General features: G+C 47.8%; 2 protein-coding genes across 2 annotated transcripts; both read right to left on the bottom strand.

Annotated features, from left to right (window-relative positions):
• Positions 1-1,782: 1,782 nt before the first annotated feature.
• LOC128277372 (prestin) lies at positions 1,783-5,973 on the bottom strand. Its single transcript, XM_053015819.1, has 6 exons — positions 5,458-5,973; positions 5,239-5,351; positions 3,931-4,277; positions 3,753-3,860; positions 3,235-3,638; positions 1,783-3,162 (listed from the first exon to the last, which is right to left on the bottom strand). The coding sequence occupies exons 1-6, from the start codon at positions 5,490-5,492 to the stop codon at positions 2,142-2,144; spliced, it is 2,028 nt and encodes a 675-aa protein (XP_052871779.1). The 5' UTR covers positions 5,493-5,973; the 3' UTR covers positions 1,783-2,141.
• A 5,081-nt stretch (positions 5,974-11,054) lies between these two features.
• Positions 11,055-13,650, bottom strand: LOC128278658 (carboxylesterase 5A). The gene is made up of 4 exons (XM_053017390.1): positions 13,540-13,650; positions 12,394-13,473; positions 11,710-12,158; positions 11,055-11,649 (listed from the first exon to the last, which is right to left on the bottom strand). The coding sequence occupies exons 1-4, from the start codon at positions 13,648-13,650 to the stop codon at positions 11,055-11,057; spliced, it is 2,235 nt and encodes a 744-aa protein (XP_052873350.1).
• Between the last annotated feature and the right edge of the window lie 3,422 nt (positions 13,651-17,072).

Here is a 17,072-nt window from a genome sequence, read left to right as displayed (position 1 = left end):
ATTAAATCATACACACTTTCCCAGGCACCATCACTGCTTTCTACTTTCGAGTGGCCAATTGTTGATCGTTGACACGGAACACGACACAAATGCAACTTAGCATGCTTCGATAAACTATCTACCCCTTTTATTCGCACGTTTGTTTTGTCGACTTGATTCCTTGTTACTCGATTCTCGAACCAAGCTTCGATGCCGGTCATGGTGTGATCCGATACCGTTTTGTTTCGATCATTTCGCCTCCCCTGGGGTTGCCGGATTTGTAAACAACAGAGAGCGCTTTTAAGATGTATTTTTAATCGCACCCAAACCGTGCTAGGGATAACCGGCAAGGCATTCGAAGAAGCCTAGTATCAACAGAAACGATCGTAAAAGCGGCTTGAACGTGCCTTGGAATGGCCGGCTCCGGCATGTGTGGCGCAGTTTTGGTGGCGCCAGAACTGAAACAGTAAATCATTGTTGGTCGAGAATTTGCCAGTGGCCGCCTGCCCGACGACGTCATGCGGTATGAGTCAGCGGCGCGCCAAACATTGATACGGCCACACACAAGCAAGCACATACTATGTACACACAGCTCATGCTTATTTACATACAATATTTATCAGCGACCGACAGAGACGTTGGTTCGCCGACTGAAACGTGGATGCTATTATTTTGATCATCACTGTAGCTTGGCGCGGTAGGAAGCTACAAAGCTATATTTCCACCACAGAAAGCAGCACAAGAGTGTGCCATGCGCTGACACAACATGGGGTAATTGTTTGGGAGAAGCACCAACCCCTCGTTATTGGACCACTTCAAGGTTTGCTTCGATGGCTGGTTGGCGGCAGTGAGTATCGATTTTCTCAGTGGCCTCCCTCGTCGACCAACTCTAATCGCGCGTTGCGGGAGTCAGCAGCGTCCCGGGCAGCAGACAACACTTTGTTTACATTCGCATGTGGGTCTCGTTACATGCATCCAAGCAAGACCGCGAGAGCGAAGGAAAGGGATGAAAGAGGCTACTGTCAGTGCGGGGCTGAAAAGGTTTCGGAAGGTGAGCACCCCATTTTGCTAATACTCGTTGAAAAGCCACTCGAATCGTTGATCGGCCCCAGGCCCAAGGATTTTTGCTTCGACAGGACATTCCACGGCGAGGGAGGAACATTATTCACACACACGACAGCAGCACTCACCGCCCACAAACATTCACAAAACAACACGCCCCGCTTCGGTACGGTTGAACACCTGGCTACCACTTTGGCGATGGTACCACTTTTGTACTCACTCCTTACACACTTATTGCCTATCGTATCCTGGCACGGTACACAGTGGACACTGTTATTTTAGTCAACATTTAACACACGATCCCGAGTCCACGACACGTCCGCGTTCGCGTTTTAGTCCTTGTTGTTTGACGTACGACGTTTGACGTTTGAAATAACCCTTTAGTTTCTGACATCTTGACTGTTTTTTGCGTTTTGCGTTCCCGAGCTCTTTCGAAAATTTCGAATTCGAATTTCTAAATTCGAAGTCAAACAACAGTCAGGATTCAAAATGACCGTTGGGTTTAGCGAAAGTTTAAATAGTTCATAATGATTGGTAGGTTGTCACCATCTCTCCCAAGTGATTACAGGCAAGTAAGTAAAACGATCATCTTTCATAGTACTTAGTCATTGCATAACACACGATTCGAAATAGAAATGATCAGACCGAATGCAACATCACTTTGTGTCCAATTATGTTCGGATTGATTGAGCAATACATAAAAAACATTTAAAAAAGTTACACCATGTATTTGAACTAGTGAGCTACTTCCTCTACAGGCTGCGATTACGAGTAATGTAATGAAACGTAACATTTTGTTTTGTATAATCAATACATCTTATGGAAAAGTCTGCGTCGCCAAAATGGGCGGCATTATATTTTGGGCGCATGCTATGGAAAAAACTAAAACAAAACACATTGCGTACCTGCACTTTTTGCAACAATTTTCGTTCTAAATTCTATCTGGTGTCGTCGTCGTCTGGCTCTACATCTACGGCTACTCATAAGATCTTCTTCATATATTGTCTAACCAATTTTGGCTTACCGTTTAATTGGCTAGCCCCAAGAAGGCACTATTTTGAGGATTAGAGCCAATTGATTGCTCATTACACATTACAGCGTTACACATTGGAATGGGATCCCTGTGCGTGCAGCACCGCATCGTGTATGGTTGGGAAGATGAGGAATCCTCCTTCTCCGATTGCTTCCGCGTGGATTAACGTATCGTAGACACAGTCCGCCGGAGTGGCCAGTAGGAGCGTTACACTGAGCTTCTCCAACTGTGTCTTAATATCGGTGAACATTTTGCAAGCCGCAGTATCGATATGTGGCACACTACTCAAATCGATTATGATCGTTCTTGTCGCTTGCAGTCCCGTCGATTCTCCGTTGTAGCGTGGCACTAGCGATACGTTCGTCCGCTGCAGAACCTTCGTCTGCTTGTACAGAGCTTTCCTGAAGGTGCTCTTGTTGGCAAAATTTATCGCTCCGGTGTACTTGAAGATCTTAATGTACGGCAGCTCCTCAGCCCGCTGGTGACTGCCGATGTCGACGTAGATGGCGGTATCGGGCACAGTGCCCAGAAGGTGGTGGTACGTCTTCCAGCCCTTCACGTACAGGGCGACCAGCGAGACGACCACTCCAATCAATAGCCCGACGTCGATGTCAATGATGACGACCGAAAGAAACGTGACGCACCACACGAACAGCTCGAGTTGTCCCTCACGATGGAACTTTTTGATGTGGTAAACCTGGATCAGCATCCCTTTGAGCGCCACCACGATGATACCGGCCAGCACGCATCGCGGCAAGCTTTCAAAGTACGGACCCAACCACAACAGTATCACCAGTATGATGAGGGACGAAAAGATTCCCGCAATCTGCGTTTTGCCACCGGTCTGATGCTGGATTAGAGAACGGGACAGTGAGCAGGCCGTTGGTATGCAGGAAAACATCGATCCAACCACATTCGTAGCACCGAGCGCCACAAGTTCCTGATTCGGGCGCACCTCGTAGTTGTCCTTCTGGGCGAAAATCATTCCCATCGACATAACGATAGAGTAACCCACTATAGTCACTGCGATACTGTCGACCGCAACGGCTTTAATAAGAGCCAACGGCGGAAATTCAGGTGGTGGAATACTGTAATTGAAAAGAATTAATGGTCGTTCTTGTGACGGTTGGCTGCGCAAAAGCGATTCGGCTTCAACTCACCCCGTCGGTATCGCACCCACCAAACCAACACCAAACTTTGGCCCTAATCCTATTAAGTACGACACAACCGTACCGCCTACAACGGCGATCAGTTCGGCGGGAAGCGGAAACCGGCACTTTCCAGCAAGCCACGGTTTTAGGTACTCGTTCATAAAGATCATGAAAAGAATCACCACCACGGAGGTGTAGACGGCCGTCAGATTGGAGTTTTGGACTTCCCCGAAGATCGCCCGCAGCGAGAGGATCACCTTGAACGCTCCCTTGTACCGCGGTATGGAGATGCCCAGGAGGTCCTTGACTTGCGTCACCATAACATGGACGGCGGCCGCCGTCGTAAAGCCACTGACTAGCGGTTCACTCAACAGCGACGAGAGCATTCCGAGGCGGGCGACGCTCATCATAAACTAAAACGAAAGCAATACAGACAATACATGGTTGGTAGACATCAGTAAAATGGCTTAATTGAACGAACGAATGATTGGCAATCTGAATCAGATCAACGAACGCAATGTTCTTACATAATAAATTCCTGCTACGAACGAGGCAGCCGTCGCGACTTGGATGGGAGTGTAAAGAACATCATCGGTTGGGCTTAACGTTGGCATCACGGTATCGGTTCCGTTGGACTGTAAGTCAGTAACATTTCAATGAAAAATGAGTATCAGTGGGAAAACGGGTAATGTAAAGGAGACTCACCACCACCGATGGAATGGCCGTCGCGTGGGTTACTACAATTTTCGCCGTCATCAAGCTCGTCACGGCGAACGTTCCCATTGAAATGTGGCGTGACGTACCGAAGACAGCGTACACAAGACAGTTGAAAAAGGCCATGTACAGTCCGACGTTCGCCGTTACACCGGCAAGTATTCCATAGGCCATGCCTTGCGGGATTTGCAGGACCGCCACCGTCAGCCCGGCCGTCATGTCGCTCACAAGATCGTTCTTCAGGGAGTACTGTGGGAGCCATTGTACAATCGGAAAGAATCCTGCTAAGGTCGACAGGCACTTGACTTTCCTTATGGAGGATCCGATCGAATCTATTGCTGAAAGAAAAACAGATTTGGAGAACAATTCTTACACCGTTCCGTGTCTTTTCTCCCATCAACCTGCAGTGATCGTGTGTGTCACGAGAGACATGATAAATTGCGTGATTGCTTACCCATTATCATAATACTCCTATATTAGATGGTAAATTGTGAAGTCAAACGAGCGGAGATGCCGCGGCACATACATTGCGAATAACGCACCGAATTAAAATATCAACTAAGAAGCTAAACGCGAACGTTGCTTAAACTTTTAATATAACTAAATTATAACGTGACCGTGGGGGCTACAAACATTTGAGATGTGTGTCAGTGAAAAGGTGTTCGCATCTTCTGGCCAATTTGATTTCTTCGGTGCCAAACTGATCGACAGTAACGTAAGATGAGTCGGCACTTTTGAAGTTCGGACTGGAATGACGATGCCGTGCGACCATCATTGATCGTTACAGATTTGCCATCGGCCAAATGAGTGCATTTCAATAGGCAACAGGCAATGTTTGTTTTAGAAAAGGGTTAGGCAATTCGTGAAGAAATTGTGTCAACGCGTCTCCGGATTGGTAGAGAATATTTTTAAATTTTTGGCAAACTACCAGAAAAACCAGTATGGTGACCACTTCCAAATATAGTCAAACTAACTTAATAGATCGTAAAAGGGCCCAATGGTCGGAAAAGATCAATACGAGCGCAAAGTGGCAAAAACGAACCGCATGATTCTAGGTAACTGAAAGTTATTTTTGCATAAATACAACACAAAATTTACAAATTTTCAAACCAGCAAGCGTTGGGCACAAATCGCCTTTAAGCTAAGCATAACTGCCATGTGACCACACGATACACTTTAATGGAAGCACGAGCGAAACCCAATGCAATTAATACGAGCTACAATGTTTTGGATGACGTTATCTGCACCGTTAGAAGTGCAGCGCGATACGTGTGAACAGAAACGCAAACACACACTTACCGGTCGGTTTGAGACGTTCGTACTGCGATAGTTGGTTAAAATCTTCCCGCTGAAGGCACTGCCGGCTGACCAGGTACGATTGCTCGCTGTACTGGGGCTTCCCTTTCGTCGTTCTTTCAAAGGAAAAGGCACCGGCAAAGCAAGAAAACGGGAGTACAAAATTAGAACACAGGCGCTTCGTGGAAATAAAACCAAAACAGAGATACAATTAAAACAAACCTGTCGTCTTCCAGCGGCACCTTCTGGTCGATCATTTTGCTGGAAGGCCGAGGGCACTGTCAGCATGCAACCCACGGAGTTCGAGCTCAAATGTCACCGATACCCGGGGGGGTCTGTTGCGATTGTTACTCTTGGCTAGTTAATGAAGAACTCTGAATGTTGAACGGAAAGTGCGCCTCGACCGGGATGTGATGACAGACGACTTTCAGTGTGACACGCGAAACGCCAACACTTGCATAACGCCGCGATCCTGTGATCGGTCGCTTCTGAGACAAAGGCAGCGACGATTGCAATCGCAATCACGGACTCTGCTCCTGCTGCCCCCGCTCCCGGGGAACGGTACACTCTGATAACACTAAGCCACTATCGATGGGAAAATGGTGCTGAAAGTTGATCAAGTCAAACGGCTAGGTTGACATCCGTTCTAAGCACACACAACACACAACACGAGGCGGCGACGATCGACGATGCTTTTTGGAGTGGCTCCCGCAAACCGGTACAGAACGCACCGTCTCTGCTGATACGACCGCTGGTCGGGAGCGTTCTGAAAAGTCAAGCGGGAGATAATGTTGTGACATCAACCGCGATTTGGCCAGCACGCGAGAGATAACCCGAAGCTCATTGAGAATCGAACACACGACAGAGAGAGGCCGCGAGACCAGACTTCCGATCGCAGAGCATTTGCGGTTTAATTGCGTTGAACATAAAATGGAGAGCGAGCTACCGTGGGCGCTAAACACTTAATTTGAAGCGTTGAAGGTGAATCACCTTTGGTGAAAAGACTGATCACAAATGAGCAGTCCAACTGACGATCTGGGAAGACTAACGAAGTACTAGCTTCTTCGAGGAACTTTAGCCTAAGGGTCCTTACAGCAATCCCACAGATAAAGCTTAAAGTCGGAGTTCTTGATTAGTGTTTTTCCCTTGACAGATCTTCAACCAACATCGGTTATCAATTGCTGGTTGCTGATTTGCTGGATGCACCACCCATTTACAGCACCAGGACTCGTAGCAGCAAGTGAAGTGAAGCCCTTAAAAACACATTCTGGTTGATTTATGTAAGAAATTCCCAATGACACACCCTAAGGGTGTTCCACCTCAAAGAGCGCGCCTCTCATCGGAGTTTGATTACACGCGGTTTCAGTTTGATCGCGTCGCGCTCGCGGTTCGTTTGACAAAAGCCAGCTGATTGAGGACGCCGTCGGAGCAAAGAGAGCCACACGATAGAGAATTAGTGTGAGAGAGAGAAGAGGCGAACCAAACAAAAATACACGCGGCGCCCTTCATTGTTGTGTGAGTGTGGCAGTGTTTTCACTTTCTGTGACCAAATTTGTGACGGATCGGTGTGATCTTCGCGATAGCTTCTTCCGTTCTTGTTGACCAGTGCATAACATGAGTCCAGTTATCGATTTGGCGGTCAGACACAGAAACGGCAAGCTTCGGTCACTGTCGCCAACGTGACGCGTGTATGACCTCGCCCCACCGGCTTCGATTCGTGCACACCCTTGGACTTGGCCGTGGCTGATGTAATTGGCAACACCTGCAGGCGAACCTCCACGCGGTCGGCATCTGTAAACCACGTATGATAGCGATCGTATAATTGGTCCCAAGTGTTTTATTTTTTCAAACAACCAGTGCGATTGTGTGCAACATCTGAAGCGCCAAACAATGCTAGGTAAGGAGCAATTTTGATGACCCAATTTAGATAAGCTAACGGACAACTAAGCGGACCAATATTGCAATCACTTGCCGCAAATGAATCCCATATTAATTGGGTTGCTAGATTAATTGCTAATTCATTCATTATTAATACAACGTTTTTAGAGGGCTGACGGTAGAATTATTTGAATACCAGCCCAGGATACACTTCAGCACGCAGCTCTCCGAGACAGTTAACATTCATCACGCGATCAGCGTTCTCTGAATCATTTCAATTTAAAAGGTTAACTAAATTGCATTCTTTTTATGATCAACACTGTTGCCACGCTGAACGCTTGATCGGTTAGCATATTACCAGTTGTGTTGCTCAATTCTATCAAGAACATCAATCTTTCATCAGGGCTACAGGATCCTCAGACGCCAATCGCGAATGGCATTCGCCTTTCAATTGAGGCACAATCAACTGTCGATTCCCAGCTGGGACCCAACGTTTTCCACGGCGGACAAACAGATTAATTTATCGCCGCCAGTCTGGACAATCAAAATGCACAAATAACTCGAACCGAAAATTTAGCACGTTTTCATGGAAACCGGCACGCATCGGTCTACTTCCACCATTATCTGGTGTATTATTCCCATTTTCTGCAAGCATTACTCCTCGTGGCACTCTGCACCGGCTGGGAGTTGGTGGGCCCACAGTGAGCCTTTGTTATAATGGTGTGTTATCTGTGAAGACTATAAGGTCCGTATCAGACTGACGGTGCGATTGCAGTTCCCGTCTCGAGGAACGCGAAATGAATTTCGACATTTCTTCACCAACACGAAAACGAACTTATGCTCCATTCACATCTTTTCCAGAAAGAAGATCGAAACTGCGTACGTAATGTGGCAGTAATGTGACAATTCGATGGACAGTTGATGTTCTTCAATTCGATTACGATGGTGAGTGCTAATCAATCAAACACAAAATAAGTACGCTGATGCTCTCCGAAAGGAGTCTGTATCTGTCACATTTCAATCTGCTTCCAGCGCGGATGATAAGCCGGTCGGTTCGTTCGTTTGTTTTGATAGCTTTTCGGTTCTTTTATAAACAGTAGTAGGCACACAGGCACAGCACGCTACGCCGAAGGTTGTGGTAGTGTTAGCACAGTACACAGTATACAATGTTGTACTATCGTCGAAGATTGTGACTGTCCCCCCGTCCACCAGCCGAGCACCTCTCGGAAATCATGCAAACAGTATTGACTAGGTCATATGACGTAACATTGGAAAAGCCTGTTTGCCCCGACACTGGCAGATGACACTCGAAGACGTCCCTTTGTAACGCTGGGTGTTAATCGATGCAAGCCGTTCCCCGAGGTCGCGACGGAATCAACAATTGTTCGAACATACCCCGCACAAGGTTTGCCGTATCGATGAATGTGTTGCCTCCGCGAACTCGTACGATTTCGCCTTTCTGCAGTTTCACTCGACCGAAGCCGGACCTGGCCAGTTCACACCGACACAAACACACAGACACGCGATTCTTCGGGGGAAAACCTTCAACGGCCAGCGAGTTTGGTGTCTTCGTCACGATATATTTCCGTGCGTTGCTTGCGTATAAAAGTTCGCGAACGGTGGCTCCTTTTTACAGGGTACGATTCGCCACCGATCGCGATGAGTCTACTTTTGTCTCAGCTGTTTGGGCGATGTTTTGTCTACGGTCGAAACGTTCTCCCACGTGCGTGTGTCTACGGCGAACCGACAAAACAATATCTACACAACAGAACACGCGCTCGCGCACTGACCATTCTGGTGTTCCAGCATAACTGGCCTCGCGTGCTATCTCATCTTACCCGGTTAGCGTTGTCTCGTTCGCGCTGACACTGATAGGGCTTCGGTGATAGACGAAGAGAGCCAGAGAGAGAGCGCATAAGAGGCCAACAACCCCCCTTCGGCCACCGAAGAACAGACCGAGAAAGGAACACAAACAAAGATTCGTTGTAGAGGAAAATTGTGTCACTATTCTCTGTTTTTTTCGCTCTCTCTCTCTCTCTCCCTCGAGCAGGTCTCAAATTACTATTCGCCAGGATGCATAAGCGAAGGGCTTTTAGAAGGATTCATGGATAAGGTGTACCGAAAGGATTCTTCAGTGTTCCTGTGAATACTTTTTATAGTCCCAAATTGCTTGGAAAGAAAACAATAGTACGAGCCATAAAGCGTGTTGCTTAACCCGTTCAAAGGAACCCAGTCGATTTTTCAACAGTGAATCTGTTCGCCGGATGCGTTGGGTCAGACAAGGTCAAATGAAATGTTGTGCCGCCGATGCCCAGCGGAAATGGGTTATCCTGAATCTTATCTTAACTCAGCGCCATCCTAAGGCAGAAGCTGTAGTGCCGTTACAGGGACCCAAACAGTACCGTTAGGGTGCAGTTTTTCTAATTCGGGTAGAATCATCACGACTTAAAGATAAACACATGAAAAAGATAAATTTTTGGAAACTGGTTCGGTGTTCTTGGACCGATCCCATACTTTGGGTGCCCAAACCTTATCATTCGGAGTCCAGAATGTATTTGAACTGCCAATAGCCGGCCGAGTTGCGGAAACTATCTTCCCATTAGCAGGTTCGCGGCCTCGTAACCGTACCATAACAGCTGACGTGGATGTGCTACACTGAACAGGTTCTTTTGTAAATAAACTTTAGAAGTTTATCTGAATCGCAGTTGCACTCTTGTTGGTTTTATATTTACTACTTTTCCTATAATCGAGTAATAACAAGTACCTAATCTTCTGGTTTGCCTGCGGGTTGCAGATAAATTCTGCCGTACTGCCTGAGAATGGTCTACGCAAATAACCTTCAAATGATGTTAACTATCGAATTTGTGTTTATCAACAACATGAGTCACTGTTGTTGCGCATTCGGCCGTTGGCTTGAAGATTAGGTAGAGCTTTAGCTGACAGGATATTAGCTCCGATTGTGTCACACAAAAGCGAGATTTTTAAGGACGCTTTGCTTTTCGATAAACGCTAAATAGACATTCATTGTTAAAATTAAACGTTGAGATTTTCTTTAGTTTCCTACTGTAAAATCCTATTTCTTTTCTTACAGTTGTCATTTGAAGAATTTCTCGAGCGAAATAATTATATTAAAAAACGGGTTTTAAAATTCATTAAAATTCTTTGTTTCTTTAACCAGTGATTAATTTAAAACTTCTGCAGGAAACACAATAGAGTAGAAAATAAACAAAAACGAAACAATTTCAAAACAAATGCTAAAATGACACGAAACACCCTTGAAAACCGACACACAGCGACACCTATGCGCTGTGCGTTTCTTTATCTAAGACACAAACCAATACCTTGCGAAATGGAAATATTGCCAATGAATTTAAATTCAAAATTTAATCGTTGAATATGTGGTTTCCTTAGTACGCAAAACATACGCGAATAAAATCCTACGGCCAGCCGATTTGTTACCATTCTTTATTACACTTCTTATTGGGATTAAATCACACATAGTTTACGGCCTAATCGCACTATACAAGCCCTCCAGCCCGGCTGGGCGGCGATTTCTGGCGCCGGGCACTGGTGTCCGGAGCGTGGAAGTGGGTGGGCGATAGTTGGTAGCGCCAGTTTCGGACCTCCTGATCCTGGTCAAGATCGGTCAACACGGCAACCGGCGCTTCGCACACCGACAGCCGCCCGGACCGGTGCGTACCGATGACGTTCCTGTTGCTCGCGCTAATCCCACTTCCGTCGGCCGTGCCACGGCTAAGGCTCTCGCTCAGCTTGCGGAAGTTATCGCCGTACAGTGGATTGGTGCGGATGACGCGCTCGGCTGTCCGGACCCGGTGGCTGATACCGGTGACCCCGTGAAAGTCGTCCTCGTCGTCCCCCACGTCCGGCTTCTTGCGCCGGCTCTTCCGGTCGAAGAGGCTCGACCGGAAGAAGAACTTATGTCATAAGATGCTGGACAGGCTCTTGGTGCTGTTCTTCCGCAGCACGTACACGCACATGCACAGCACCGCCAGCAGCATGCAGACCAGCGTGAGCATCGAGAAGAACGCGTGCTTGTACTTGGAGGCGGCGGCCGTCTCGCGGAACAGGTCCTGCTCCTCCTCGAGCGTCAGGTCGATGCGGCGGTTGCGCAGCTTCTCCTGGTTCGTCTCGTTCACGATCTGGCTCAGCTTGGGCAGGAACTGCTCCCAGAAGCTGTTGATCTTGCGCAGATAGTAGAAGTACTCCGAGTCACGACTCGCCCCGCCCAGGTAGACGGCGCTCTTGGACGTCCGCGAGCTCTCCTGGTCGGCCAGCTGGTCGGCCCCAAGAAGGTACGGATTTGGGGGCGTATTCCCGGGAGCCGGTTCCCCCGGGGGCCCTTCGGTGGCCAACAGTTTCTCTTCTATCTCCTGCAGGTTGTCCTCGAACGTGTTCTCGATTGACGTGTGCTCGTTCCGGTGCACCGATTCCTGTTTCGCCGAGATGAGTTTGATGTACTTCAGCTGCTCCGTGTACGGCGCCCAAGCGTCAAACTGGCGGCCAGGTGTCGGGTTGCTGCACCAGAACAACCAAACACGTTAGAGTGAGCGAGGTACAGGGCCAACGCGTACTTACCCTCCCTTGATGAATTCGGCAAACAGTGACCGGATCTTCTTGCACAGCTTGTCCTCGGTGAGCGACAATCGCTTGCGCCCAATCTCCCGGTACAGGCTGGGGCCCATCAGGAATGGCAAATCGGAGGAGTGCGACGCCCCGCCGAAGTAGTTGATACGGCCCCGCATGTCCATCGAGTTGGGATGGTGGAACAAGTACGCGAACACCGGCCCAGAAGCGTGCTTTTGTTGTTGCTGCTGCTGCTGCTGTTCGGCGTTGACGAATTCTCCCTCGACCGTGCCGATCGCTATCAGCTTTGGCGGCGGCTTGGGACTGCTCAGTACCTGGACCGTGCGGTAGAACGGTATCTCGTGGCGGGTTTCCGACACCAGCTTCACGATCGCCCGAAGATGGTCGGCAACCGTTGGAGGAATCTGGTCAAAGAATCGCCAATTGATCGTTTCCCGTATCTGCGAATCCATTCGCATGGGAGAGAAGAAGAAGCCAACATTAAGCTATGCCTTTAAACACCTCGTGACGATGTCAAGATTTCATCTTGGAAAGACTAAGATTTTGGAAATAATCAGGAGCTGCTGCATTCAATGCTTACAATACTTTCCAAGTTGAACAAGAGACAATTCAATACCAATTGCTTTAGTTGTTCTAATTGGTAATTGGGAGTCCTCTAGATTTCTCACCACATACCTGTTCCTGTCCAACGCCCTCGAAGTGGTACTGCTCAATGATGTTGGGTAGTAGCGTCGCATTGATGTACTTCCGCAGCGAAGCGTAACCCTGACGGGCCAGCTCGATCCAGTGGCTGTACAGGAACGCTCCCTCGTTGCTGGTGATACCGAACATGATCGGCATGTCCTCGTTGACCAGCGCTTTGGCCGCGAACAGCGCTCGAGGATCGTCCACTACGTACCGGTCGCCGGGAGGCAGATAGTGGTCCACGATCGGCCCCAGGTTCACGGTGTAGTTCCCGTTCCGGTACACGTACTCGTACGCCCGCAACAGGTCGTGGATGCTCTTTTGCTGCAAACACTTCAGCACATTCCGCCCGACGTCGTAGTTGCACGCCAGTATCTTGACAATCTCCTGCGACAGCCGCGTGTCGACGTTGACCGCCGCGTACGGCGAGTAGATCGTGCCAGACATTATGATCGCCCGACCGAAGAGTCCCCGTGCCCGAGGGCTCACCATATGCGTCATCACGTTCGGCGCTCCGGTACTGCCGTGGCCGAGTAGCGTGACACGGTTAGTGTCCCCACCGAACTTCTGGATGTTGTCTTTTATCCAGACCAGCGCCAGATGCTGGTCCAGCAGTCCCAGGTTACCGGGTGCGTACCGTTGACCCAACGACAGCCATCCGAACACGTTGCTCCGGTACTGAACCGTCACCACGATGATGCCGTCGGCGGCCAGGTCGAGTCCGGTGGCACGGTTCGCGTTCCAGTCGAACGCCATCTCCTCGCCGGTGATCATCACCAGCACGGGGAACCCACCGTACCGGATGGCCGTTTCCGGAATCCACACGTTAAGGTACAGGCAGTCTTCGCTGGTTTGGCGTGCCCGAAACTGCCGACCAGCGTCCAGGTCTTCGTAGCTATTGTTTTCAATCTGCGGACAGATGGGTTTGAAGTCGCGGGCGTAGAGCGTCCGATTCCAGCCGGCACTTGGAACGGGTGGCGCGAACCGAAGCTCATTCAGCGGGGGTTTTGCGTACGGAACTCCGAGGTAGGTGAAGATCGGTATCCGGGATGTCTCCGGGAACACCTTCAGCTATTGGCGGAGAAATGGGTGATGGTAATTTCGCAGTTCCTTCACGGAACGCCACCGCAAACTTACCCCCACGAGCGCTCCCTGACCAAGGACGACGGTGGCATCTTGGATTTGCCCAGTGGTTAGTGTAAGCGCCACACACAGCAGCACCAGTAGCGTCCTCCCTGTGCGCCGCATTGTGCAATCTATTGGGGATCCGTGTCCACAGCGTTTTGAACTATCTCCAAGATGTCGTTCCAAAAAATACTCATTTTTCTCCCAGAACTGCCTCGGCTAGCGAAAGAGAGAGAGAGCGAGGCGATCACTAAAAATGGAAAGTGAAAACTCGCGGTTACGCCGTAACGGAGCGTAAGCGAAATCTATATCATTATCCCCGGTTAGCCCTCGGAAGGTACACAGAACATCACGGCACAGGTGACCTGTACGGTAGCCGTAATTTTAATACGCTGGCGCAGGTATGAGGTTATGGATGACAAACTTGAATGATTGTGATGTAGCGGGTCGCGGTAGCTAGCGAGCCGGAGCCAGTGTGTCAAAAGCATCCCGAGCTGATTGTGGTGGCTATGGCACACGCAACCCGCAGCCCTCTAACCCGCGATCGCTGATGATGATGATGGTGAAAGCTTTATTCGATAATGCGCCTCGTATGGAACGGAGGCATTTTGCAAGAGGCATATCAGAATGGTGACGAAACGGCTATGGTTCGCCAGTCGAGAAGAACTTCTCACAAAATGGATGCTGTTTTGTGAGCGCATCATTCTGGGTTTTGTTTTTTAGCGAAGGTCCAATTAACAAAAACTCAACCCTCATGTGCCGGAATGCTAAAAATGCCCAAAAGGCTAGCGTTTGACAGGTGATTTATGTTTGACCCTGCAACGCCAAACAGCAACAAAAGAACGGAAGCGCTTCAAACTGTTGATCTAGCATGCGCAAATTAGTGTGCGCGGATTCTGCACGAAAAGTGTGTCTTTAATTGGTCAATAAGAAGTTCGCCATTTGGTGAATTTTTGGTGCTTTAATGTATGCGGCAATCCCTTAATTAAGCTTATGAGCTTTTCTCCGAAACAAGCGGATTTGGGTTTTAGCCATGTTGCTAGGCTGCAAATTGGTTGATGAAGTCAACGCTATAGTTTATACGAACTGAGCAGCTTTACCTTTCTGCCTTGACGGGTTTTTCATCATAGAATAGGTCATTTTCATACAAAAATTCCTCCTTTTCGGTGATTGTTTTTTTGTTTTTTCTGTTTTGTGCGTGATAGAATCTAAATGAGATCATTGCTTGTTCCAAAGTAGCTTGTTCCATTGGTTCCTTGCTAGCTAATGCCAGATCATACCACTTGCCCGGTCTTGCCGCTTCGGTAAATTTTGGATTCATATTTCCTTGGTCTGCATTTGGAATTTTCTTATTCAAATTTGTCAATAAAAATTCCGAAAAGTTTAGTCCAAAAGTAAGAAAAGCTTATGCTTTGTTGTATTAAAAGTTGGTTGTTGGATGGTGAGCTCATAAAGGCAAGGTATAAACAAGGCAGTCCAAATGGTTTAAAAGTTTACAAGGCCCCAAACAATAACAATAAAAGTCTGTGTGGTTGAGTTACTTATGTTCAAAAACGTATTTTTCGATAAGCAAACTAGACAAAAATGAACATGTAGGACAGTACAAATTACTCATTATGTCTTTCGCCAAAAATGTTCATCAATTTCAGCGTATCAACAATTTTCGAATCAAAGATTATTCTTCGATTGCTTCACGAGCAATTAATTGAGCATAGGAAAAATGATTGTTGGTAATAACAATGGCCAGTCATGAAAAGGGGCAACATGGTTGTAATAAATGAATCATTGCCTTTTCCATAAGCCATAAAAAAGTTAAAAAAATATTTGTACGAAAACTGTGCTTTAATAACGCTCAAGTTTCTAATTGCCGATCAAATTCGGGTGGTTGCAAAGAAAATGGACCCAGTGTTCGCCGTCGGTAAACATGGCGTCAATCCCGTTCGATGATTCTGTCCGTCCTGCGGGCATTAGATTAGCATGAAAATGCGGCCCGAGGCGGCGTTCTGAATGGGAGGAAATAACAGAACAATTTTCTATTCACGGCCGGTGCTGGGGGTCGCTCAGTTTACCGGCCATTTCGGCGCCCGCCTGCCGACGCTCGAGTTCGCTTCCTGGTGATACATTTATTCGCCCCGGACCATGAAGGGTGACAATGAGTCGGGACGGTCGGGACTGGCGGGCAGTTTCGGTTGAGCGGTTTTGGTTTTCCGCTTTTTATTCAACCAACTGTGTAGGGTGATGGGCTTTTTCCACTGTTATTGTAGAACCCACCACGCGCTCTGGGGAGCTGACCATCGGCGGGAGAACATTCCGGACGAAGGTTCCGGAGGTTCTCGCAACAACTAGTTGCACCGCGCGTATGACCGTGTTGCGCCAACGTTTGGTGCGCAATTGTTTGTTGTGGGATGTAGTTTTTAGAACTACATTTGTAAACTGGAAAGGGAAGTATTCTGAGATTTGGCTTTCCACATTATTACCTTTGTTTGGGGTTTATTTATGCTTTCACTAGCTATTTTTGAGTCCTAGTTATGATGTTTACATCAAATTTCTTCACCCAATTGTTGCATGTGCTCTAAATTGTTCTTATGCTACAGAACGCTTTTTTCAGGAACAATTAACATTCACCAACCGGCACTGCCTCGTTTTCACTTCTTTAGTCACTCACTTTACTTGCCGGCAACACACTTAACATGCACCGTTTTGGTCTAGCGATCGCCGTATCTCGATCACCGTCCGAGCTACATCTTTTCTTCTTGGCAAGGTCACGAAAAGTCTGCACCACAAAACACCAGCAAAAGAACAGCAGGAAAAGAACGACCGTTCGCACAGTACTCTGAGCAGTGTAGATAGACGAGCCTTACTTGTACGGCTTTCGAGCAGAAACTAAGGGTAGTGAAACTGGCGATCCACACGCTACCCTACGGTTAACCTGTCTCCGGGGGGTCTGCTTTTTTATTGTTGACCCACGCACACCGCCCGAAAGGTAAAGTGGTGTGTGGGTTACCCTGAACATTATCATGCAGTTGAAAACATGTTGCAAAACGGGGAGGCACGGCCTACGAGAGGCTGGTTACGCTATGGTTGCTCTTGGAAGTTGATGGTTTTGATTCGTCCCAGTGAGTTGGGTGAGAACGATGACGTCACGTGATCTCTGTTGTGATCGCGTGACGCGTACATCGCACTTCCGGTGTTGTCAAAGAATTTGTTCAAAAACGAGATCTGTAGAACGTACATGAGTCAATAATGACAGGGACTAGTGTTGAAAAAAGTAAGGTTTTGCGCAAACATTGTTTTTCGTTTATTAACAAAGGGCGTTTATTTTGCAGGGAGTTTCTTCCCTAACAAAGTCAAATGAAAGGTATGAATTTGTTTAAAGATGCAGCTTTGAAAATACCTCTGAGTTCTTAAATCAATAACTGAAGATGATTGTGCAAGGAACCTCTAACGAATGGAGTTCCACGTGTAAAGGAAGCTAACATCTGATTTATACTTCTGGTGACTTAATGTTAAATTTGCGATAGTTTGCCTAGAGGTATCTATATGTG

Source organism: Anopheles cruzii, chromosome 2, assembly GCF_943734635.1.
Source record: "Anopheles cruzii chromosome 2, idAnoCruzAS_RS32_06, whole genome shotgun sequence".
In the NCBI taxonomy this organism is placed as follows: domain Eukaryota; kingdom Metazoa; phylum Arthropoda; class Insecta; order Diptera; family Culicidae; genus Anopheles; species Anopheles cruzii.
Note: the sequence above shows the minus strand (reverse complement) of the source record. Positions and strands in the feature narration are given on the sequence as shown.

Bases quoted from the DNA above. Each gene is read 5' to 3' on its own strand.
- LOC128277372 (XM_053015819.1), bottom strand. From the start codon at position 5,492: ATGATCGACCAGAAGGTGCCGCTGGAAGACGACAG. The intron at 5,352-5,457 runs GTTTGTTTTAAT...TTCCTTTGAAAG, and splicing joins GTGCCGCTGGAAGACGACAG to AACGACGAAAGGGAAGCCCC. The intron at 4,278-5,238 runs GTAAGTGTGTGT...TTTTTCTTTCAG, and splicing joins CGAACGTCTCAAACCGACCG to CAATAGATTCGATCGGATCC.
- LOC128278658 (XM_053017390.1), bottom strand. From the start codon at position 13,650: ATGCGGCGCACAGGGAGGACGCTACTGGTGCTGCTGTGTGTGGCGCTT. The intron at 13,474-13,539 runs GTAAGTTTGCGG...CTCCGCCAATAG, and splicing joins GTCAGGGAGCGCTCGTGGGG to CTGAAGGTGTTCCCGGAGAC. The intron at 12,159-12,393 runs GTATGTGGTGAG...ATGGATTCGCAG, and splicing joins AGGGCGTTGGACAGGAACAG to ATACGGGAAACGATCAATTG.